General features: G+C 39.2%; 1 protein-coding gene across 2 annotated transcripts in view; it reads right to left on the reverse strand.

Annotated features, from left to right (window-relative positions):
• Positions 1-2,602: 2,602 nt before the first annotated feature.
• STK32B (serine/threonine kinase 32B) overlaps positions 2,603-25,294 on the reverse strand; it is a 120,137-nt gene continuing 97,445 nt past the window's right edge. For both annotated transcript variants that reach the window (XM_054391527.1, XM_054391528.1), the window contains 6 exons: positions 24,404-24,507; positions 20,388-20,504; positions 19,133-19,258; positions 15,458-15,589; positions 14,655-14,719; positions 2,603-2,741 (listed from right to left, as the gene is read on the reverse strand). In XM_054391527.1, the coding sequence (XP_054247502.1) occupies positions 2,603-2,741; positions 14,655-14,719; positions 15,458-15,589; positions 19,133-19,258; positions 20,388-20,504; positions 24,404-24,507 (683 nt within the window). The remainder of the gene's footprint in view (positions 2,742-14,654; positions 14,720-15,457; positions 15,590-19,132; positions 19,259-20,387; positions 20,505-24,403; positions 24,508-25,294) is intronic.

Consider the following 25,294-nt stretch of genomic DNA (forward strand, 5'->3'; position numbering starts at 1 on the left):
TCTTGAAGTAGATACCATCCATTGAATAACCAGGCTTCTCTCAAAAACAGCTCAGGAAAGCATTGGCAAAGACACTCAGCAGCCAGGCAGATCAGACTGCAAATGTTTGATAGAGTCCAGCTGCTAATTAAATTCTATCTGCAGGGAAAAAAAAAAACAACTCTGATTTTTAATACAGTTGCTGATGAACTTCATACCCTCTGAAGGCTGTGGGTGCTTTCATTCTAGAAGCTATTCATTTGATAATCTCAGGCTTCTTGGTGGCTCTGTGTGCATTAGCAAGCACATATGGGGAAGTTTAATTTCAGATTTGCTCTCATCTGTCCCTGTGGTCTGCAAGCCCAAGGCTGGGCTGATGGCATTAGGTGCTCTATTGGAGCATGCCTTCTGGATCTGTGTCATCCAAAACTGGATCTGATTTGGGTGCTACAACATAAACCAAAATGCATTAAGGCAGAGGCATTAACCTCCAAATGCCTTCCCAGCCTGAATTAAGGTGCTAGCACAGTTGCAGCCTATGTGACTGATGTTGAACAAGACCACCCACTGCAAGTCTTTGTTGTGCTCAAACCAGCTGTAATCATAGGGGAAAAGCAAATGTGCCTTTTCCCCCCAGTGTTTTTCCAGTTGGAAAATTTTACATGGAAAAATCTTAATAACTTACTGGGCATGGGAAAAAATCATAATGAATTATCAATTGTGCTTCCAAAAACTCTGTGGCTCTAATCTATTATTTGCTAGTTCTGGGCCCCTCAAGTTCAAGAAGGACCTCATGGGACTTCTTGAAAGAATCCAGCACAGAGCTACACAGATGATGAAGCGGAGCCTCTCCCTTCTGAGGAAAGGCTGAGGGAGCTGGGACTCTTTAGCTTGGAGAAGAGGAGCCTGAGGGGTGACCTCATTCATGCTTATCAAGATGTGAAAGGTAAGTGGCAGGAGGACAGAGCCAGGCTCTGCTTGTTTATATCCAATGTCAAGGGGCAATGGGTGCAAGCTGCAGCATGAGAAGTTCTGCCTAAACACAAGGAGAAACTTTTTCATTGTGAGGGTGACGGAGCACTGAACAGGCTGCTCAGAGAGGTTGTGGAGTCTCCTTCTCTGGAGATATCCTAAACTCACCTGGACATGTTCCTGTGTGGTCTGCCATAGGTGATGCTGCTCTGGCAGGGGGGTTGGATAATATCTTTCTAGGTCCCCATTCTCTGATTATTTCAGTCTATGCCCAAAAGAAATAAGTAGTCCAGCACCACACTCATCACAGATTTAGAATCTTTACCTTAGCACATTTGCAAACTGCTCTGTTGTTGATAGGAACACCATATTATTTCATGGAGCTGTAAAAAATCTGTATTTTATGAAAAAGCTGATTTTTATGAAAAAAAATTACATACCATGTGAAACCAAATTTTTAAATCCATTCAATTACAAAGAACTTTGTTTTGCAGAAGATAGAATGGAAATACAGTAAAAAATAGATTATTACAAATAAAATGTTTTTCACTTCCAAAAGCTTACTATAGTTGTTTAAAAAAGTTGAAATTAAATTTGCTTACTGTTGGTAACACTTAAGAAAAGTAAAAGCACAGTAGGACAGAACAAGCATGCATTTATTATCAAAATGTGGATGTACAAATTGTAAAATGGGTGTTGGTTAAAAACAGAAAGAAAGAAAAATAAAAAATACTTTCATGCCAGCAATACTTTGGATAAAATATTTCTTTCTATCCAAGATGATTCTCATCCAGCATAGGTCAATGAAAACAGACACAGGTAACTTCTTCACATCTTATAACACCTAACTATGGATCTGAGCAAATTCTTAATGTTTTTAGCTCTCCTCACTAAGCTGCTTTTCAGCTCTGACTCAGCCTATTGTTAAAATAAAAAGGTCTTTGTCATGGTTCTCATACACTACTAATGAGCCTGATCCTGCATCCACTAAAGTTACTAGCAAAACTGACTTGGCTGAGGTCCTATCTTTCACTACATAGCAGAATACATGAAGTTAAAGAACACTCTGATTACATTCACGTTGCAACTTTTCCAAAGGGCTTCTGGTATTTAAATGGAATTATTCAGTGCTTGGCCTATTTGACACTACATTCACATATTTACATCATCTACATCTCTTATAAACTCAACAGCAGGTGCTCAGAAACAGCTGTGTCCAGCAGTTTCACAAAATTCCAAACTGGACCATTTTAATGAACAGAGACAGAGGGTAACAGAAAGACTTCAGGATAAAAGCTGGTCCAAACAGAACTTTGTCTCTTACAAGTAGCCAGAAACATGGCAATCTCTGAGAGGCTGCCTAATGAATTAGTTCAAGTTTTCTTCCAGGATTTTGAAAAGGAAAGTCACCCTTACTTATAAAAGAATGATTTTGTTGCTGATGGTCATTTTTCAGTGACAGTCAAAAGAAGAGCGCAGGGTCTTACGTGGAGAGTCTCAGTCGGTGTGCTCCGTGGGTTTGTCCTTGGCAGGGGATCCTGCTTTTGCAGGAGTCAGATGTCTTGGGATCCATGGGGAGAAGAGGAAGGCATGCACAGAGAGGACCTCCCTCACCCTGCTGGGGTGGAAGCACCTGGGGGGCAGTAGCTCACTAGCTGCTGCAGCCTCTTGTGCAGCCATGTCCCAGTAAATTGTTGTTACGTCCGTCCTGGAGTTTCTCATGGCTCTGAAGGGATGCTCTGCTCTCCATGCTGGAAGTGTGTCCACTTTGATCCTGCTGTCTTCTCAATCTGCCAAAGGTTAAAATCATTGATGTAGCTATTTTGTGCAGGTAACTGTATCAGTGAGAGCCACTGCCTGTACTGTGGCTAGCCACTTACACCATTTTATAATAGTAGATTTCCACATCATTCTACCTCTTTTAACTCCCTGACCTTTATAGCTGCAATCCCTTCTAAACACTGGTGATTACTCCCTCCTAAATATGTGCAGCTGGGTCTTGGTCACATACTGCTTCCAATAAAGCCTAGCATAAATAGCCAGCAGGGATGAGGGCTTCCTCTGGCTTAACACCTCTGCTCAGAATGCAACTGTACAAAACCTCCAGGTAGCTGGAGGCTGATGAGAGATGTCGACTGGGTAGTACATGAGGGCAGTAAGCAGCTGCTCCCCTCTTCTGTACTACAAAATTATCAGTAACCTCCACCAGCACAAGAGAAAAACCACAAGAGATAAAGTGTGTTCAGTAGTAAACTTGTTATTACTTCATTTGTTGTCAAAGCCTCCTACATGCTTGCAGGGAACAACAATATTCTATGTTATTTAAAGAACTGTTAACATCATCTCCTTTTGGCATCATTTTTCTAGACAATACCAACAACCACAGCAGCAACTACAGTCTCCAACACCCATTTCATCATCAAGCTTCTCAGCATTTCTCTTTAACCCTGGTATGGACTTCTGTGATATTCAGCATTTTCCTAGAAACACAGCCACGATGTAAGTACTGTCAAGAAGGATGCAAAGATTCAAGGAGAGGGTATGAGGTAGATACCAATTGTATTTATTTGTTTGTTTATTTTAAAAGAAGAATAGCTGCTGTTTTGGATTTTTTTTTTTTTAATTTGACTATTTGTTTTCTCAAAATGAGAAGCAGCTGTATTCCCTAAGGAGGCACTGAGATGTAGCATTAGACACACTATGAAAGAAATTGTTTGTTGCAGTGATTACAAGTGACATCTATATCTATATCATCTATATCTTCATCTATATCTAAATCTGCATCTAATAATACAGTCCAAAAAGAACCAAACCCTTTGCAAGTAGCATTGAATATGTAGAAAATCCTCAATAATGGAAAAACATTAAAAAATGAAATGCAAAGGGTCAGTTTCAAAGGGTAAAATACCCCCAGGTGACATAAAGCCTATAATGGCACCATGCTGAAGACTCACAAAGAGAAAGTGCAGGGATATGAAAAATCCATCATAGCTAAACAGAGGGGAAAAAGGGAGACTTTTTAAAGCAAAAATAATGACACCACTCTCCAAACAGGTTAAGTTTTAAAAAGGGTGGACATGTGGATCTAGACAGATTAAATAAAACCCAAACAGATGAGAAGAACAAATTGCTAAAAGCATTTACCTTAATGGTGATTTTTTTCAAGTGCACTAGAAATACAATGGCTGCTGAGGGATGACTGAGATATTAGAGGATAGCACAAGAAATACGAGTCCCTAACTGAAGAAACAATGAATTATCTTCACCAAAGTTCATGATGAATGAGCTTAGGGACATTCCTTTCTTTACAAGAACATTGTCCTTCATCTCCAGACAAAGCATCAGTCAAACAGCTTTAGAAACAGTTTTCAAATAAGTGTTGACAAAGCATCAAGACAGTGGATTTTTTTCCCAAGGGCTCCAAGAAAATAGAAATACATAATTTCTGCACAGCTGAATGGAATGGAAGCTGTCTTGGTACCAGGAAGTGGAAGACAGCAAATGTGATGGTGTTGGTGTTGTTGTCTTAATAAAGGCTTCAAAAAAGATCCAGAGAATTATCAAGAGAGAGACTAACTGAATCAGACACAGTCTTGAAACACCCTAGCGTCTGAGCTACTGACCTTTAGGAGACTAAGTTAAGTTAATCACAGGCAGCAAGAGAAAAGGCTACAGGGCTTGGAAACTCATCTTGCCAAACTGTGGATTGCAAACCTGTGCCAACTGCCAAATAATGAAGTGAGACAAATGTTTGCTTTATGGAGATCTGAGAAATCACTGAGGTGGTTTCTATTGCTGAGTTATTGGCATTTACTTTCTTTTATCCCAGTCCTACTCCCCAAGTCTATTACAATTAGAGGATGGGGGTTTGAAAGTGCTTAAGAACTACATTGTTTTAGCAGAGCTTCACTGTATTCCCTGTTTTGATATTTTCTATTTTCATATCCAGATTTACTGCCCACATTTACAAACTAGCAAAGGCAGGTTATTAACCTACTGATGTAGTACAAATTTAATTGTTATTTAACTATTTAATAAATCATCAATAACCTTATTCAGTGATTAAAATCACGTTAAAGACTTTGCTAGAAGGGATTATTCCAGGCATGCCAGCACTTACCAGTGTGCCCTGGGCATTGGGGAATTGGACTAAGAATCAGGAGACTGTTTCTCCTTCTGTTACCTTTTGGACAAATTGCAGCCCCTTTCTGTGCCTCAGCTTCTCTCTTGACAGGTAGAGAAAATGTAGAGGGGTTAAGATGAGGGGGAATTATTTTTGTCCAGAAATCTCACATGGTTTGGAGTTCTGGTCATAAATTTGAGCTGGAAAAGTTGTGGCTAAGAAAACAAACCCAAAAGAACACTGAAGCCATGCCTGGGCTGATGAAACCTTGTGTTCTTGTCAAACACATGCCTGCAGGAGATTTTTCTGCAGAAACTGGTGACAGAGCACATTATAAGCTTGTACTTGCAGCTCTTGATTAGGCAAAGGATGCAATGAGCAGGAACACACCAGACAACGGGGGACTTGCTTGTAGTTGCACATCAGATGTTGAGGCAGCTGCTGCTGGGAGTGATGGAAACTGAGAGCTTTGTGCTTCTAAGTACTGCTCTGTGCCTCACAGCCCTGAATGAGACAGGGAATTACAGTCTGATGTCTGGGATGATTAAGAAAAGAAGGTGGCATATATAATCAAGCAAAATGCAATTATACTGCATATGTAATTATGCATATATACATTATTGAATATATGAAAGTATGAAAGTAAAGCCAGTAGATTGGCCAAAACCTAGCATGGATAATTTAATACTGAAGCATAAAAGACTGCTATGACTGTGGTAGGCTAGAGAGAAAATCACAAACATCTAATGAAACCCAGCAGCAAACTGGGACCACCAGGGAAGAGTTAACAGCTCAGCTTTGTTCACCAGATGAAGAGGAAGGTTGAAAGTTTGTCTTTAGGCTGCTTAGTAGGATAAGTTGAATTAAAAAGGATGGAAAGCTGCAGATTCAACATAGATGTCAAAATTTCAGATTTGCTAAGAGACTAAGGACTTCTCCCAAACCAGTGCAATTTCAGCAAAAATCAAAATCAAGTGAGCTGTATTTCAGTGTAGCTCCAAACTGCAGATAGGGTCAAGACCTAAACAAATCTCACCAGAGCAGCTTTGTGTGCACAAGTAGTCTCTCTTCAATTTCAAACAGTTCTGGACATGAAGTTTATCTTGTGGTCATGAATTCTTGATTCCTTGGAGGCAGAGCTGGACCATTATTCCATCAGAAGTTCTCAGCTTTTCAAAAACATGGGTACCTCAGCTTGGTTTCTGTTGTCATGGCAAAATAAATGTAGTCTGGGCCATTCTGTTTGAAATGGCACTAGCACAATAAATCATTTGTAGGAAACCACTTTCCTGTGAATGACTTGTCTTGCCTTTAAGCTGCTGCAACTTCAGGCTGTGATAACTTGATAAAGGCCCAGGGAGAATGAATGGCTTGATGGGGACTAAGTTGTGGATTTGAAGCAGGTAGCTGTTCCTGTACTGAGTACTACTGACTGAGAATAAATGGTAAAATGGCCAGCTACAGACGAAAAAAGGGAACAAGTGGTTTTAGTGGATAGTCACACAGGGGAAAAAATCCAGAAAAATAAAAAAAAATTAGATAAACCTGCAGGGAAAAGAGGATGAAAATGAGTTTCAACAGTGTCTGTTACATTTAGTCATGACAATTCTGTATAAATACATAAGTAGACCCAGAAGCATTTATGCTGGGAATTGAGTGGTTCTGCTGAACTAACAAAGAGATAAGCTGAGTTTCCCTTCCCCTCACCACTGATTCATGCAATATTGATAGTGCATTGAACAACCTTGTCACCAGCAGTGAGGAAGAAAGAGGCTGTACCAACCACCACAGGAGCGCATCAAGAAAAGTAACTGAGCCTTCAGTCAAGCCTTGGGCTTCATCAGTATTGCTGGTAGAGTGTCTGTGTGAGCTATGGAATGGGTTTGAAGATTATTGTGGTACTTATACATTATAGTAGAGTTCCTGCAGTGTTGATTTCCAGTGCTGAATCTGTAGAGCTCCACAAACCTCTATCCCCACCCATTATCTCCAGTCAAAAAGTGTAAAAAAAAAAAACAAAACCAACCCTCAGTGGGACTTTGGAGTCTAACTGTGACAAGAAGATTGTCTTACTTCCTTCTTGTGGAACAAGTACAGAATCCATCCCTGTGTTCCTCGCATTTTGGAGTGGTTTTACTCTGAGAAAAACATGTTCTAAGAAAGAATGGAGGGACTGGGACAGTGGAGACTCAAAAGGAGTCACACTGCCACCTCAAACTCCTGCATCACCCTTGGTGTTAGCAAGCTGGAGTTTGATAGGAAGTATAAGAAAAAGCTGCTGGGGGGCTTGAACTTGACATATTGGTACCATAAGAGTCATATGCTTTGGTTTACCCCTCTGAGCTAAATAAGGAGTGCCCAGTGCTAAGTGGGTAGTGGACAGGTGAAAGTTAATGACATTGGTCATACCAGCTCCCTTCTGGATCAGCTCACCCAGCAGCCCCAAAAAGACACAAGTCCCTTGGTTTGACACTGAGCAAAAACATGAATGGCACTCACCATTTGCTTTAGGCAAAGAACCAATCACTTCCCAAGCTCATGCAAAGCCTTACCTTTTGTGAAGTCCCTTATTTAAGCTTTCTAGAGGCTCATGCAATTGGTAAAAGTGCACAAGAAAACGAGGGCAATTTTTTGGCAGTAATTTGTAGGTCCTGCAGTGGGCATATGTCTTGTCAAAAGTAATGGCTTAGCTGCATCTGCATCTTCTCCTCCACTTTGAAAACTTCCCCCATTATTTTTCTGCCACCATGCAGGCAATGATTGTAGAAATATTGATAACTGAGAGTGGCTTCTGAGACAATAAGCAGTGTGGCTTGTCATCTAGGGGGCAATAAGAATGGGGTTTGATACAGGCATACTTCCTCATTTCCTACTTGCATTTGTAAAGGTTTCTCTTACAAATAGGTCCCTGCTGTGTTCTATTTTTGTAAAAAACTGAAGAAGCTGGCAGTATTTTACAATTGTAAATGAGTGCTCCTCTTTCTCTTGTAACTCCATTATTCTACTTACTAGTTTTCAGCTGCCAGATTTTCATTCAACCACATTTTTTTACTGAGAAGGTACAATAAAGAAGAAGAATGAACTGAGCAGAACATCTTGATCAGGTCATTTCTGACTGAATAAGCCTAGTTGGGAAGAGTATTTTTACTTTTCAAAACAAAATATCTTCTAAGTATGTCAGAAAGGAGTGGAAATTCCTGTATTTGGTTTCTTTTTTTCAAATAAAAATTAACAGAAGTAAACCTATGAGTTGATCATAGGTGAAGAGAAAGTTCTTCACAGAGAGAGTGGCTGGCCATTGGAATGGGCTGCCCAGGGAGGTGGTGGAGTCACCATCCCTGGAGGTGTTCAAGAGGGGATTGGACGTGGCACTTGGTGCCATGGTTTAGATAGGCATGAGGTGTAGGGTGACAGGTTGGACTCGATGATCTTTGAGGGCTCTTCCAACCTTCTTGATTCTATGATTCTATGATCATATATTCAGGAAATGTGCTTATTTTACCTTGCCATCCATAAAGATACAAGTCTCTCCTCACTGACTACTAAAGGATCTTAAAATAGAGAAATGATTTTTCAATTTATTAAAGGAATTATTGCTTCTCTAGAAAAAAATAGAGATGCCTTTTGTCTCTGAACCACAGATTCAAGGCTCTTCCCATCCAGCAGCTGCATAAACTCATCACACACCGCACTGCCTAGCAGAGCTGATTTGCTTCTGGATTAGAGCTAATTTACACCCACACTGTTCAGGCATGCAGAAACTGCACAGTCCCATCAGCCCAGAGCACAGCACACCCTGAGAAGCACTGCCAAGAGCTGGGTAATGAAGTCACTAAGGAACACAGGGGTGCAATTGCCTGTTCATCCATGCAGACCATGCCTGTAGCATATTCAGGCTCTGGGTCTGCCAGCAGTGGCTTTTCTGCATGACTTGGGCTGTGTCTTGAAAAATACTTTGTCCTCTAATTCCCAGTGATTTAAAATACCTTTGGAACTTTTGTGTACAGCCTCTGGGGTAGGAGTTGTTCTGCATGTAACCAATCTTTAACTCAGTCTGCCTTCGACCCCAGACACGTACTCTTGGTACTGACTGCTTCAATAGAACCTGACTGCTTGGATGGAAACAGCCAGAAGCTCAGGGCTGTTTTCTTCATGCAGTGTGACGTCTGTGTTTTGATGTCTCAGGAGACTGCCATGCAATCAACTCAAATCAACTCTGGTTTAACTCCATTTAAATTTAAAAGAGTGAGGTGCAGACTAAAAGTTCTGCTTTGTTACAGCTGAACATGCAAAGCAAAATTTTGGAGGCAGTGTCTCCATGTAGCACAGCTCTCTTCTTGTACAACTGACACTCATGACATTTACTCCCACCCTTTCTAAAAATCCTTGGGGAAATAGGCTTACACCACGGGCAATTGATTCAGGTTGATAGTTCCTGTTGAGTAATTACTGTCAGTAAATGCCTGTGAATATAATTTTCTATCAACCATCAATTTATAATCAAACATAATGGGTTCAGGTGCACATACAGTGTGAGTGACATGTGGAATACTAGTATGTGGAAATCAAATGAAAAATTACACTGGATGCTGTGGCATGTTGACCTGCAATGCCTTGAGATCTCAGGTTTACCTTGGGAACTGATAGAGCAAAACAAGAGTGAAGACACAAAGTAAGTAAATGAAAGCATCAAATGTTGTGCAGCCATTTAAGAAGATGAGACTAAGCCAACCAATTAACACTAACATTAAAGCCACGTTCAGACCAGTAAAATAGATGCCTCTTAGAAGTGAATTGTTGTCCTTTCTAGACCAGGTGCATCCTAAACCATTTCTGTCTTGTTCAGCCACGTTACAATGTGAACTAAGTTTTTGAGTTTAGACATATCTGTAGATCCACATGTGCAAGAAACATGAAAGCAGCTATGAAATTTCTCACTAATGTGTTGCTTACTAGACTTTATGGGACCACAAGGAGAACATTTTCTTTCTAGTTAGCCAGAATCCAGTTTAAAAACTACAGGCCCTTGACCATGACTAAGGGTGTTTCTCGGAAGTGTGGACCAAAACTCATTATCAAGATATCCATCAATTTCCTAGCCTGTCATTGCTGTGTATCCTGAAGGATGCAGACTCACCCTTTTGTTCAGCTGTCAGCAGATGGATAGATCACAGGAGTTCCTCTGAAATATCCTCTTCCTTCATTCCTGTGGCAAAAGTTTCCAGGTAAAGTGGTATTTTTGGTCAGGTCCAAATGAAATACATGGGGAGAAGGACAATTCTTTGGCCACATCTAGTTAGACCTACTCTATTGGAAACATATTCTGTCATTCCCACCAAGACCTTGAACCTCAGGGCAGGAAGATTTTATGGAAGAGCTGAAGTGAAGGGGCCTGTTAGCAGACATCAGATCACAGCAACAAGCATAATTTTGCTAGTGGACTGAAAATTTGAACACAATAATTTGATGCCCAGGAGAGTCCTTCTGCCTTTGCAGTGATAGTGATGCACAATTGCAGCAATGTGACAGATTGCCACAGCAAAGCAGGACTGGACAAAAGGGCAGCCAGCCATCACTGAGACATGGCCATTCAAGCCCATCTCCTTTCTTCTCTTTGCTTTTCTTGCCTCTTTGGTGCTGAGAAGATGATCTTGGTTCAGAAGTGAGTGAGAAAAATACTAGCTGTGACAGGCTGCAGCATAGCAGCACTGATTTCCTTAGTGTGGCATCTTATATAGTGCTCAAAATCATTAAGAAAGGATGCTCTTTGTATCCTTTTCTCCAAAGAAGTGATTTTGAAGGTATGCCTACAGAAACTTTACCCACCTGGACCTATTGTGCTCAAATCTTGGGATAGCTTGGATCACTAAGAAGTGAGTCACGTTTGGTCTGATAATTGTAAGCCGCTAGCAATGAGGGGGAATCAAATGCAGAAGTGAACAGCCTTGTATGACCAAGCAGCAGTTATTAGTGCCCTAAACCAAACAAGCTTCAAACATATTCAGAAAGGCATCTTCCTAATTAGGTGAGATTGCAGGAGCAATCTTCAAAAGCAGACATATCTCTTACAAAAGGGACAAGAAAGAGATCAGTGAAGATCAGAAAAGCTCAGGAAGAGATGGATTTAAACTGAATTAAGGTCAGCAGAAGTGACAAAGTGTTGTAGCCTCATCTGAAAAGCTTTTAGATATTATAGGGAGTATGATAATATAAATACCTCCAGAGCCAGTAAATATCTATTAAGAAAAGTACATTCAATGAGGTATACTGCAAATCATTACGAATATTCCATCCCAATCAAACTGAAATGAAAGAGAGCACTCATGGACTCTGGATTTGAATCTGAAAAGGCAATTGAAAGGAAAGAAAACTACAAAGAGAGAGATAATAAATTTGATCTTATAAAAAAAGGCAGAGACTATTAAACAAGCTTTTCACCTATAATGTGGACAAAATCAGACCCTATGATTTTAAGCATCTTAATATGCTTAGAGTATGCTCCCTCAACTTTTACTGCCTGGTCTGGGAACAGAGAGCTATCTGCTCACTGAGAGCTGTTCAGTATCTTTTGGGAAAGAACTAAGTATGGCCAAACAGAAGAAATTGCTGATGATCACTGACTGCAGTTCTCTTCCAGGAAGCTCTATACAGTTAAATCAAACATATAAATAAAACAGCTAACATCACAGCTCCAAGTCCTTCTTTCCTAATACCTATATTAACAAACCACATTTGCTCTGTCATCCTGCAGCATGTTTGTGCTCTCTGATGGTATACAATGTCCTACATCTTTTTAATTCTTCAAATCTTCCATCTGTTCTCATAACTGTTCAAATCACAGATAACAGCTCCATAGTTAACCTATAGTCCAACAAATAAATTGCATCCAAGGACATCTTGGTAATATATATTACCAAGAATATATATTGCCTGAATGCTGCTGGTATATCCATCTGGAAAACCACCAGCTTCTTTAACTGAGCCTACGTGTTTAAAAGCTTAGCTAAAATGGGCTCTGTCTTCCTCATGCACTCATCTTGTTTAAAACATTCCTATAAATACCCCTTTCCAATTGCAGAAGTGAAGAAAGCAATAGACAAGTCAAAATGTGCACATTTTGTCTTTGCCAGCATTAACTTAAACTATTAAGTTACTCACCCAGTCTCTTCAATTATTTTCTAAGGTGTTTTTTTTTTTAGCCCAATAAGCCTTTTCTCTCTCCCACATCCTTATCTGCAATCTAAAAGTTTCTGAGAGTCTTGGCAATAAAATATCTGTTGTCATTCTACAGTGAAAAATATACAGTGAAGAACAGACACAATCTGGAAGTACGAGCAAGGCATTCAATAAAACCAGATTCTTCTTTTCATAGCAGATGTTTTACAAGTACTGGATTGCAAGATATTGTGGAAATGTGCTGGCTAACATTGAACTCTGATTGCACATCACTACATGACTTTAGTTACTTAACTAGAAACATTGGAAATTTTTACTGGAGTCCTTTTAGTTTGGCCATTCTCATCTTTTGCCTTGAGAGATGGACTCCTTTGTTTTGATTCACACTTTCATAGGATTTGTGTGGTGTTCTGTGCCACTAAAGTAAACCAAGCAGGTCTAGGGAAACCCACCATGAACTACCCTGGCATTGACTGTGTAGCCTTTTCTCTCTGATCTGATGACATCTGTGTCTGTCATTGCTCTTACTTTGTTCCCATTCACTTCAATTCACTTAGCACTTCAAATATTTGATCTCTGCTTCCTCCCTTATTAACATTTTGCCTTTGAAAAGTAAGGTAGAAGTCTATCCATGTCCCTCTTCAGTTCTAATAGCATTAGAAATGATTGTGATTGTGCTTTAGACAATGTGGGATCTGTTGTGGGTCTGCACTAAGTATTTTTCCTTTACCTTGTCAAAGCCAACCAAACTGTTTAAAACACAATGTTCTGCATGAAGTGTGTTATCTTTTGCTTCCATTTTACTTGTACACCTTGTTGATCTTTCATCATCTTCTCACAAGGTTTATAGCTTGATGTTGTTGCTGCAGTTGTGCAATATGAAACAAATGGGAAAAAAAAACAAACCAAAACAAACCAAACAAACCACAACCTAAACTTCCTATGTGCTGCCAAAAAGGATTTAAGAATAACACAGTAAAATCGGGTCCAAAGACATCGTTCAATGCTAGTGAATGCACACAGTGGGATTTTGAAAGTGTTTTACAAATTCTGGTATTTTATCTATTAAAAAATTGCTATATATGAGGTTTCCTTGATGTATGACTCTGCAGTAGGTGAGACAGCCATATCTGGAAATGAACCAGTTGTCTGAATACCTTCTTGGAAACACATTACGTTGATTTATCCATGTAATCTTTTTCTAATCTTGTTATTACCACCTCAATAATTTTGAACTCCTACAAAGTTCAGGTATTCCCTAGTTTGTTGATACTAGAACTGATTCAGGGAAGCGCACCAAGACCCTTCCAAAAACCTTTTATGAGCTGTCTTGGTCTGTTTTTTCTTCTTAAAGGCTCTTACATTGGCTCTCATGCATAATAACATGAAGAATCTGTCAGACCTTCCTTTGTTCATGGTGGCTGCACTTTCTCTGAGCAGTCACTACTGGGTATAGACATGTCCCACAGACTGTAACAGGAAAAATGGGATTACCTATGGCATAATCTTCTTCATGACATCATCATATCAACTCTGCAAACCTGACAATCCCTTTCCCAGTTTTAATTACAGAAGACAGTAATTATCTGCATTGCAAGCATTAAGTAGGATAATCACACCTTTTTAATTAATTTCTGACATTTCAGAACCCCATTAGAAAGCCTTGCAGAAAAAATTAGGTCAAATAAACCCACTAAATATATTTGGATGAAATGCAACAATTTGACCACAGACACAAACAACTTCCTGGTTATGAACTTTAGCTGTTAATGGAAATGGGACCAATGCAACTCAAACACAAGATGAATTGCAGTCTGTTAATTGGACCACGAAGCTTATTGACATCCTTGGGATTCAGATTTGTGTTCCTATGAACTTTGGCTGACTCTCAGAGTATGAAGCACTTGCTTCATGCCTGATGTAGTTTTAATACTTAGCTGTGTTGAAATACTTAATGCTGAAATAAACTTTTTTTTTATGGTGGTGAAGTATGAAGTGTGTTTCCAAGTCAGACCACTGCAGTTCATATTAAAATTTCATGAGTTACTCTTCCCTTAGTTTTGGTTTAGTTGTAAAAAAAAAAAAAACCAAAACAACAGTCCCCTGTGTGGTATTCCCCTTGCTTAATTGCTAATGATTTCTCTGGAGAGTATTAGTGACATTTACCTTCTCTCTCTAACATGCTTTCACCACAAGCACTTCTGCTTGCTCTCAGAGGTGGAAGAGCTACAAAATCATCACACTAGAGACTGTAAGAGGAAGAAATCAATGGAAACTCCCTCTCTTAGCCCCTGCTGCTGTGATCATTAATCATTTTTTCTTACGCTTAGATTGAAAAAACCCAGTAGTTCTCCAATTAATTTCCATTGTGGAAAGCTAAACAAGCATTAAGAAATGCACTTACTTCTCTCTGTTGAATATGATGAATTCTTTCCTAACGGTTTCCAAGCACTGCTGCAGGTGTACGTTCTGTAAAACACAAATAGGTTGATGTAAAAAGGTGGAAAAGCATAGACAGAAGTCACAGCAACAGAAGTGATACTGAACAAAAAAGGCTTATGAATGAATACTATCAAAAGGCATTTTTAACACTTCAAAAGTGGGCCATGAGAGCACAATCAATCTTTCTTTCTTTTGGAAGAACGTTCCCACAAAAATATCCTGATGGCTCTAAGAAGAACAGCTTGCATGAACATGCAAAATAATTAGGAGTAGGCACAGAATTTATAAAACCTCACTGAAATGAAAATTCAACTCTGGGAAACGATTACTTAATCTTCTCAGAAGCGTAGCCTGTTTATACAATCAGTCTCTCTACACAGGACACATTAGTCAAGACTTCAAGAGACAGCTTTAAAACATTTACAAATAACAAGCTTTTCACTGCATTCTTTTCAATTTTTTTTTTTGGTACTAGCAGTGGATAAATACTCCTTGGAACTATCTGTCCATGTGTGGGAAACATATTTGCCAACTGGCAACGCTTTTTCATACTTGAAATGAGCATCTATTAGACTCTTAAAAATTATTACAGCTTCAACATGCAGTTACTGAACTAAATGATTGCTTTTCATCTTGCTTTGGAGGTGGTTTATGCTGTTTGTGAAGTGACGGACATAGGGGTCAAGTCTGTTTTCAGAAATCATACAACTGAACTGATTTTATCCTTTAGAGAATGTAAATGAAACACCACTGACTACAGCTTACCAGTGGGCAAGTTTCCTTAGTTCCATCTTTGGATTTGTTTTTGGCAAGTCGCTTTTTCTTCTTGTGGAGAGGCTTGGACTCCAAAATCATCTCTTCAAGTTCAAATGTAGGATCACAGTTCAGTCTTCCTTTCTAGTATGAAAGGATTCAAAGTTACTCTCTGAAGCAGCATTGTAGGTTGGTTTTTTTTTTCAGTTTACCTCTTTTAATGTTTTAATAATGATATTATTAGTTATTAATATCATTAATAATGATAAAAGTTTTAATGTCATTAATAATGATGTAACTTCACAATCATATCTGTAACATGAAAACTGTTTTTGTAGGCCTGGAGTGATGATTGAAGTTTAAATAAGGAAAGTGAGATAAAAATCATATTACAAAGCAATTACAGTTAGACCCTCTTCCTGTTATTTTTTTTTTTTTTTACCTATTGCTCACATTACTTAAATATTCTAAATTCTCCATTTTTCTGTTAATTTGTGGTGCTTGGACCAAATCCTCAGATTCATTGTGGTATCAGGAAGTGGGGTTTTAAGCAGGGTGATTGGAAACATCATTTCTCTATGGTCATTTCCTTCCTTGTTTCTTTTCACATTCTTCCTTAATTCTTTTCAGGTTCTTGATTCTTTCAGATCTTTTCAGCATAAAAGTTTACAGAAACATATCTGTGCCTTCAGGCTTTTCCTAAATTCTATTCATTAGTGCAATAAAGCCATCTCATGACAACATTTGGATGAGCTGTTTTTCTCCTATTCAGGGATAAGAGCTAGAGTGTGGCCAGAAGGATTTAGCCAAACGAAATTCAGTTTTAAAAAAGCTCAACATGGTACCCAAACTACTGAAAGTGTTTTGATACTCCTGTAATCAGAACAACATGGGCTCCTTTCTTCTCCTCATTCTCTTCAAGGAAAGGAGAAGAGGGGAGAAGAGAAGAGGGGAGAAGAGAAGAGGGGAGAAGAGAAGAGGGGAGAAGAGGGGAGAGGAGAAGAGAAGAGGGGAGAAGAGAAGAGGGGAGAAGAGAAGAGGGGAGAAGAGAAGAGAAAGGGGAGAAGAAAGAGAAGAGGGAGAAGAGAAGAGAAGAGGGGAGAAGAAAGAAGAGAAGAGGGGAGAAGAGAAGAGAAGAGGGAGAAGAAGAAGAGAAGAGGGGGAGAAGAGAAGAGAAAGAGGGGAGAAGAGAAGAGAAGAGGGGAGAAGAGAAGAGAAGGAGGGGAGAAGAGAAGAGAAGAAAGGGGAGAAGAGAAGAGAAGAGGGAGAAGAGAAGAGAAGAGGGGAGAAGAAAGAGAAGAGGGAGAAGAGAAGAGAAGGAGGGGAGAAGAGAAGAGAAAAGAGGAGAAGAGAAGAGAAGAGGGGAGAAGAGAAGAGAAGAGGGGAGAAGAGAAGAGGGGAGAAGAGAAGAGGGGAGAAGAGAAGAGGATTAAAATTGCAATTTGAATTGTAGAAGATCTTAAAAGCAGCCTGTTTTTCTCTGGGACTTCTGAGAGTTCAATCACACCATTGCCTCATAGTGGAAGTACCACAATAAGTCATACACACAAATGGCAGATATTATTTAATAGCAAATGACATTAAGCAGTAAAACCACGTCATAAACCACTTACAGAACTTGTGGTATCCTACAATAAAACATTTGATTTAAAGATCACTCCATTAGTTTTGTTCCTAGCAAAGTCTGTATACTCCAAGTAGGATATTAAGCTGATGCCTTTTCCTGTGTGCTATCCAGTCAGATGTAGTAACATTTATGATTTTGTTTATTAATGGAGGTTTCTAGCACACTTATATTTATTGACAAATAAATAATGCTTTACATTTGATCAATATCAATTCCTTTCTTGATCATGTACAGTTTTAAGCACTTGAAAATACACCACTTTAATTCTGAAACTTTAAAAGTGAAAGCAGGTTGCATTTAAATAATTTCTTGCTTCCTTAATCAAATATTTAACTACACAAACAAACAAAACCAAGAACACAAAACCCAAAACAAACCAAACAACCCCAAACCCACAAACCCCAAACAAACAAAACCCAAACCCAACTGCCAACAATTTATGACTCCAAGCTGACTATAAAGAAACTAGCTAAACCACAAAGAAGCACATGTACTGGTTAAGTACCAATGATGTTTGTGGAATCAAACTACACAGGGAGAAATTAAATGATGGGACCCTCCCACCTGCAGAAGACAATCAAGCTCCTGACAGTAACAGCCCAAGGTTAAAAAGTTATAAAACTCTCTATTTATAAATCTCTCCCCAGATTACAGAGTATGTTTGCCCCAATTCATACTCTTATCAAATCGTGAAAACCAAGAAATATCTTGTTGTGTGACCCTACTTAATCAGTGCAGGTTTTGATGGTGAAACAGACAGAAGTTCTTGGACAACACCTGGCTGGCAGTTGTGGCTTAAACTTTCAGCTAAGTAATCTGCTGAATTTTGTATGAGAAGGAGTCATCCCACATTTCTGATATCTTAAGAGAGCAGCTCTAACTTTAAATGCAAGGAAAAGAAGACGACTAGTCTCCATTCATCTTACTACAATGTGAAAAGAAGGAATTTTATCCCTGGTGTCATTGCTCTGAAGTGCCCAAGAGTGGCCTGCTTTTCTCTTCACCTGTTGTGTTAGTTACCTTCTGTATTTCTGGTCTTTCCCCAAGCTCCCAGAGGGAATCCCTACTTGCCCATCCATAGCTTTCTTACCCTGCAGAATGCTGCTTCCAGGAAAGGCTCTGGTGAGGTGCCAAGAAGCAGAGCAAACACTGCCAGCACTGTCTTGGAAATCCACCCATCTGCCTCTGCTCCTTTAGGCAACACCCTCTCACCCTCAGCTTCTGCAGGGCTGCATCCTGTTCCCATCTGACTTAGTAAGAACATTAACATGCATCTGGATGCAGGCAGGATCTAGCTAGTCCCCCTTCCTCATCCTTATTTACAGTTACATTTAAAAAAAAAAAAACAACAAAGGCATATAAACAAACCTTAGTATGCTACAAATACACCATTAGGAGACAAATTATGGTGCATTGTGACTGAACAAAGTGGAGCAGCATGTGAACTCCACAGTCAGTGCTTTTTATTCCTGGCCCTCAAAATCCATTTAATTTTCAACTGATCAAAATGGAAATATCCAGAAAATACCAACCAAATGGAAAGACAGTAAAAGAAAGAAACCACCTGATTCCCTCACAGAATTTGAATGTTTTAGTTTAGGAAGCTATCACAAAAGAAATAGGTCAGTCATTTGGGACAGTATTTTTCAAAGTGAAAAAGGAACATGAAATATTCCAAATGCTGGGATGTTAAAAAGTCTTGCAAATGTCATTCAGATGTCTAACTTTCAGAGCAGCAACAACCTTCTTGGTATTCCTTGGCTCAGAGTTAACTCTGACAATCATTTGCTCTAACAGTTGAAAGGCAAAGTCTAGAAAATATTCTTTATTTGAAAGGGAACAAAAAGTGAATTTAGGTTAATTAGGGTTTGGATGATCTAATGAAATGGGCCAAATTTCACCATAGCTGTGGCTGAGTAAATGAAAGCAGAATCCAAAGTAAAGCTTCCGTGAATAGTAATTCACTGATAGAGCAATAAATGGAAAGGTAAACAAATAAAACAGCAGTGATAATTAAAATCAGAATTTGCAAACACAGTTCACCTGGAGTATCCACTTACATTAGGAACAAAGCCTGGGGTCACAGCTTTCTCTAGAACAGCATCCCAGTTGACATCAGCTAGGTATGGAGAGCTTTGGATATCTGCAAGGCTTGAAAGACGACACTCTGGGTCCTTAGTGAGGAGCTGCAATCAAGCACAAGGCATTTTCTAAGGGGCTGGATGCCAGGTACAAGAATAAATGTATCACAGGCATAAATTGTTATGATACACAATTTTGACTAATCAAACAGCTAGAGAATGTTCTAACAATTCCTAGAAATCCCAAGCTAAAAAAAAAAAAAATAAAGGTAATAACTCACTGGTTGTGAATATAATTTAATTGCCACCAGATGGTTGCTGCAGGCATGAAGTGTATAAATGTATCAGGAACAAAAGTTTGTTTACAAATACACAAGAGTCCAAGCAACACAAAACATCACAGTTCAATGCCACATAACAATTTGTATTTCATCTTTAATTTGTTGGAAGATATATTTACACTGAGCATTCTGGCAGCTATTAAAATTAACCACCTCATTGCTTCCTCTGTCAAAAGTAGATTGCCCATTGCTGCAAAGCAAATTCATCTTGCTCACTCTAGTCACACATTCATAAACATTTCCTGCTCAGATATCAGTACTGATGGTCTTAAATATCTTAAGGAGATGTATGAGCCTTGCAACATGGCCAGAAAATTAAATCAAGCAAATAACTGGGATCTGGGGGAGAAAGTGAGTTCCAGGATGAGGATGCATTCAGGCAGAAACCTGGCTTACAGCTCGGTGACATTTCCAGGGACGTGGTTTGACTTCTGTTGTTGCAACTATAGCAATATGGGGCAGGGAGACATAGAACCCTTTTCATTGCTAAACTCCCTGGCTGGAAATAGTGGCAGAAATTCAGAGAGTAGAGTAGTCCCTTCTTCTACCTCCAACATGCACAAATAGTGATGGAGAGAATGGGGCCAGGGCACAGAGTGGGAATTACTTATCCCCAAAGTTTTGCTGTTGGTGGTGAATCAGTTTTGCGATAACCAAACCCATCAGATTTCTATTTGTCTGAGGCCATGTAAAGCCTGAGACTAAACCTAAGAATAATCCAGCCTCTCAAGAGAAAACACTGAACCACTCATTCAGAAAAGCCTAGGAACAAGAAGTGCTTTCTTATCCATGGCATTGTGACTACCTCAAGTGTGTGCTTGCCTGACACCTCCTGCTTGTTGGAGGGGCTTCTGGAAGAGAAGAGAGGACAGAACATGTTTGGGCTTTCTTACCTTTTTCAGTAGTTCTATCATGCCCTTGCACCACGCAGATGAGTAGTGAACTCTTTCTATCTTGAACATGTTGAGTATCTCATCAATGGGGGTGGCTGAATGAATTTCATAGGGCCTCTGGGATAAAGTTAAATCAATATCATGTCAGCAACAAGGGTAAAGGAGTGGAGACAATTCAGGTTTTCCTGAGCTCATCATTGTTTATGCTGGAAATATGAAACCTACTGAAACATCTTATAACAATTTTGAGGCTAATCCTTCTGTGTGTGTGCTTTTCTTTGTTCAGAATGAATGTAATTACTCATAGATGTATTTCCTCTGCAAATTATTGTCTCATCAAAAGAAGTATCCATTCAAATGAGTGGGATAATTTTGTTCCTGGGGCATTCTACGTCAAACGTGGATTATTTACTTTTTTTTTTTTACATTGCAACACAAGAACATCCTCATGATCTAAACTGATGAAATGAAAAAGTAGTGACTCATCCTGATTTTGCTGAGTGGTAGATAGAGAAGTTTTCAAAAGCTTACAAAAATCTGTGTAGGAATCACAATAAAATAAGGTGGACTCTCTGAATCCCAATCCTTTTCCCTTTTGGAAATCTAAGACTAACTCACCACCTGGATCTATGGATTTCATGGACCTGCTGTCCTGTGTTTGTGCCTAAATTCTTCTATAAGTGAAGAGAAGTTCTAGCCTTCACAATGCTTTGTTCTTGAAGTTTGCTGTGATTTGTCTTTTATTAAAGGTAGCATTCAGAAACAAAAGTACAAGTTACAAAACTCTATTCATACTAATTATTTGGCACATATTTTTTAAGGCCTAGTGTTTATGAAGCAAGTTGTTAGAGTGATGATTTATCCTGGATAAACAAGGATAGAATGGGGATTGCCTGTGAATTAAGTTGCACCCAGCAGGTGACAGGTATGAGATCTGCAGCCAGATGCCATCATAGCAGCAGTGTGTGGATCAAAGCTTCATAATTCAAACACAACATAGTTACCTTCTAATCCAGTATCCTCAACAGCAAAGGGCACTGAACCATCCCTTGACTTTTTCTAGCATCTACTGGTAGCAGTTTAGAATTTAAGAATACTTCTAGGTGTTAGCTATCTAATCTGATAGTGAATTAAAGCCACTCTTCAAGAAAGGCCCAGAAAATATTCCTGTTTTGAGAAGGTTCCTGTACATGTTTAACTTGGAACATGTGCATGAAACCAAGTCTGTTCCAAGGCATTGGGATAGGCTAAAAATAAATCCAAAGATTGCTTAAATCTGTTTCCTTTGATTCAAATTCTGTTAGCCTGTTGTCATTTAGCTATATCACATCCATATGAATTCAACAGGACCTAAATGCCTGCTCAGAACATACAATGTTCTTGAATCAGTTTCAAACCTGTCATTTGGAAGAGTCTGTCATCTGCTTTTCTCTTAAGGATGTTTCTGCACATGCCTTTTTTCCTCACCAGAAATATTATTTTTAAACTTACCTTATTATAAAGATTTTTAACATTTTGAATTTTTACTTGATTTTTTTTTTTTTTGAGATTTGCAGAGGTGTTTACTTTTGTTCTCAGGTCATTTGAACTACAAATACTCAAAAAAAAAAATCTATTATAAGCTTTGTCTTTCATTGTCCTTCACACCTTTGTCTGACACATTTTTAATCTATTCAGTCCCCTGAAGGGTCAGACCCCTTCTGGTTTATTTTGTGAAAAAGGAAAAATAGAATCATAGAATGATTTGGTTTAGAAGGGACCTCCAAAGCTCATCTGGTCCAACCCCCCTGCAGTGAGCATGGACATCCTCCACTGGATGGACAACCTCCTCTGAAGACTCTTCTGTCTCATAACAGTAGAGGAAAATAAAAACAAAAATTCAGCTCAATAAAAAGCAAGTAATTTTTCTTCCTCTTGAATTCAAGCAGGCAACATCAGCCCAGAAGAAAATGATCAAAATTTTTGACTCTTCTCATTTCTAATGCTCCTGCCTTCCCCACACACCAGCATGCACCATACTCTGACTGGAGAAAAGTCATATTTTTGGAGGCTCTGTCCAGTGCAACAAACATTGTCCTCATTCCCCTGAGCTGCACCAGGTGCCCACCCCTCTGCTCTGCAGCCATGGGGGTGCCAAACAAAGTGCTGTGGGAACATGTAGGAGAAGGGGGTTGCCTGCCTGCAGGTTTAGCTTGCAGCCTTGTACACACAGTCTGCCTCTTTGCAGCCCTCTGCATGAGGCTGCTGCAGCAGATGGAGCCTTGGAGCTCACAGCTGGTGCAAACAGCAGCGTGCCTTTGGTTAAGCACATTTCCCCAACCCTCAGCTACTCCTCGTCATCACTGCTGTCCATTTAGACCTTGCCTAGATCAGAAGAACTTAGAAATTCAATTCAGGAAAAAAATTACACCTTTTCCTAGTCCATACAAAGATGGGAGCTGTCAAGCCAGCCTCTGCCTTGCTCAGAGGGCAAGAGCCATTCTTCATGAGGAAGCAAGCTGGCTTGTTTGGCTGGAGCTTGGACAGATGGCAAGGGGTTTGTTTTTCAAAAAATTGATTCAGTCTCAACTTTGCTTTGTCTGTAGCCAGTCAGACTTACTCAGAAATGACTCTAGGGATCTTGGCAAATGGATCCCATTCTCTGTAGTTTGTCATTTATTAAAGTGACAAGGTGTCATCTGTGATTAGTCTGGGGAGCTCAGTTTTCCTTACCCAACCATTCAATGTGCTGCTTTCTGGGAGATACTCCTTAGTGAAAGGGTTGATACAAATCCAGGAGGATGTTCTTTTAATTCATGATATATGCAGCTAGTACTGCTGTCTGCAGCTACTGTTGAGGATGTATTACGTTTTTCACTGCCAGACTGTAGCTGTTCAGGTAAAATTTTCCATCCTGGGAAGACGTGAAAAGTCAGTAATTTCTGAGAATGATGGAAAGGAAAAATTGCAACGATTTTGTCCCTTTTTTTTTTAAAAAAAAAAAAAAAAAGGTTGCCAATACTCTTATGCTTTGAGAGTAGGGACTAAAGTTTGGAATGGGAGAGATCTTCCTATCAGGAACATTACTTTTGCCATTTCTGTGGAAATACAAATAGATTGGCCAAACTTGAGGGACTGGAAAAACAATAGCTTCAAGATTGAAGCAAAATGTGCAGGCGCTCTGAAGTGTAGTTTTCCATCTAAACCTGAGAATAATAATTTTCATTATTTCTACTTTACTCTGTCTGTCATCCTAAGTGCAACTGAGATCTCTGGGGCATAGATTGTCTCACATTAGAAAGTACCTAGCTGGGCAGAGCAGTTGGTACTCTCTTAGTGTCATATGATAACAAATACTCCTTCCTTAAAACCAGCATACTGCAATGCAATAAAATCCTCTTCCCAAAATAGGAATCTAAAATGTTTTAGCTACTTTAGCTACATCATTATTCTGAAATAGTATCTAAATCACTGTTTTCCATAGGGAATAGTAAATATTCAAGCAATCCAATTCAATCCTTTGAACCCAAATGGGTGAAAAAAAAATTCCATTATCTTCTGTGATATTTGACTGCACTCATGAAGATTTTTCATTAAGTTTATTCACATAATTGATTAGATAAGTAACAAGTGCACTGGCAGATAAACATTTTCTGTAGCTGGGCCAAGCATCTTAGGCTATTGTGTTAGCTCCTTTAAAGCATTAGCTACCAAAATCAAAGACATAATAAAGCCAGAAGCAACTCAACTTCTGTTTGGAGAAAATACCATTGTTCAGTTCTGCATTGTGGAGAAACCATTAAAAGATCAGGCCTTTCCTTAACCAAACTTAGGCAAAGTTTGATAACTTAACTGTGAGTGAGTGAAACTCTCCCAACAATGTTTCCAGCTGGGAGGTACTCAGGGTGGCATTCCCGACCTGAACCACAGCTTTGTCCACTCCAATTTTATCATGAAGTATGCACTCAGGGGGACTGCAGATTTTGGGACTTCTGCCAGCCAATGTATTAAATAATAATGAAATTGCTCCTTCTTACCCAACCCCTCAGTAATTCATATGCTGTAATTCCTAGTGACCACCAGTCTACTGGGTACGAGTATCCTGGACCTCCATCCATAAAGGCCTGGAACACTTCTGGAGCTAAAACAGTAAGTCACATCAAACAAAAATCAAGGTTAGACTGTGGATCATTATTGTGTACAGCCTAAAAATTAATAAGGATACAATTAACTGGAATTAAATGCGTTTTCAGGTGTTACAATTTCAGTGCCTTGGGTTGCTGGCAAAAGTTCTGACCTGCACTGGTCAGAGTTTTTCAGCAGTTGGTCATGTTATCGGTTCACTTTTATCTGGTCCATTTAAGTTTTATGTTAGGTGAATAAAAATAAGTAATAGGAGGGGAAATCCTGAACTGAAATGTGACTCAGGGTAATGTAAACATTTTATGAGACAAATACCTGCAGGCAAGGTGATTTTTTGTGATTGATGAAGGTGTTGAACATGGTAAATCTCAGCCTTATTTTATGTTTAGATAGAATTAATCAGACAGGTTTTAAAGGTATTCAAGATAGGAAAATAGTCATTAAACACAAATCCTGACACTGATTGTATTCTGTGAGAAACTATGTCATGACTGAAAATAAAGACACTGTCATTAAAGTGATAATTTACATGAAAATAACATTCCAGTGTGGGGGGGAGGGGGTGTATTTTCAAAATAATGATTCAATTGGCTAATTTCAGGAAGAAAAACATACTGAATAATGTCACTGGGGTTTCTTCAGAAAGCCATGTATAAATAAGAGGGGATATGAAATGAAAAGTCAGTCATGCTTTTCTAATTATCTCACAGCAGAATCTCAGTACACTCTGTACAAACAAGGCTTTCCCTGGGGAGTTTCTGAACAACACCATCTCCAACCCTAAC

Source organism: Indicator indicator, chromosome 23, assembly GCF_027791375.1.
Source record: "Indicator indicator isolate 239-I01 chromosome 23, UM_Iind_1.1, whole genome shotgun sequence".
Taxonomy (NCBI): Eukaryota; Metazoa; Chordata; class Aves; order Piciformes; family Indicatoridae; genus Indicator; species Indicator indicator.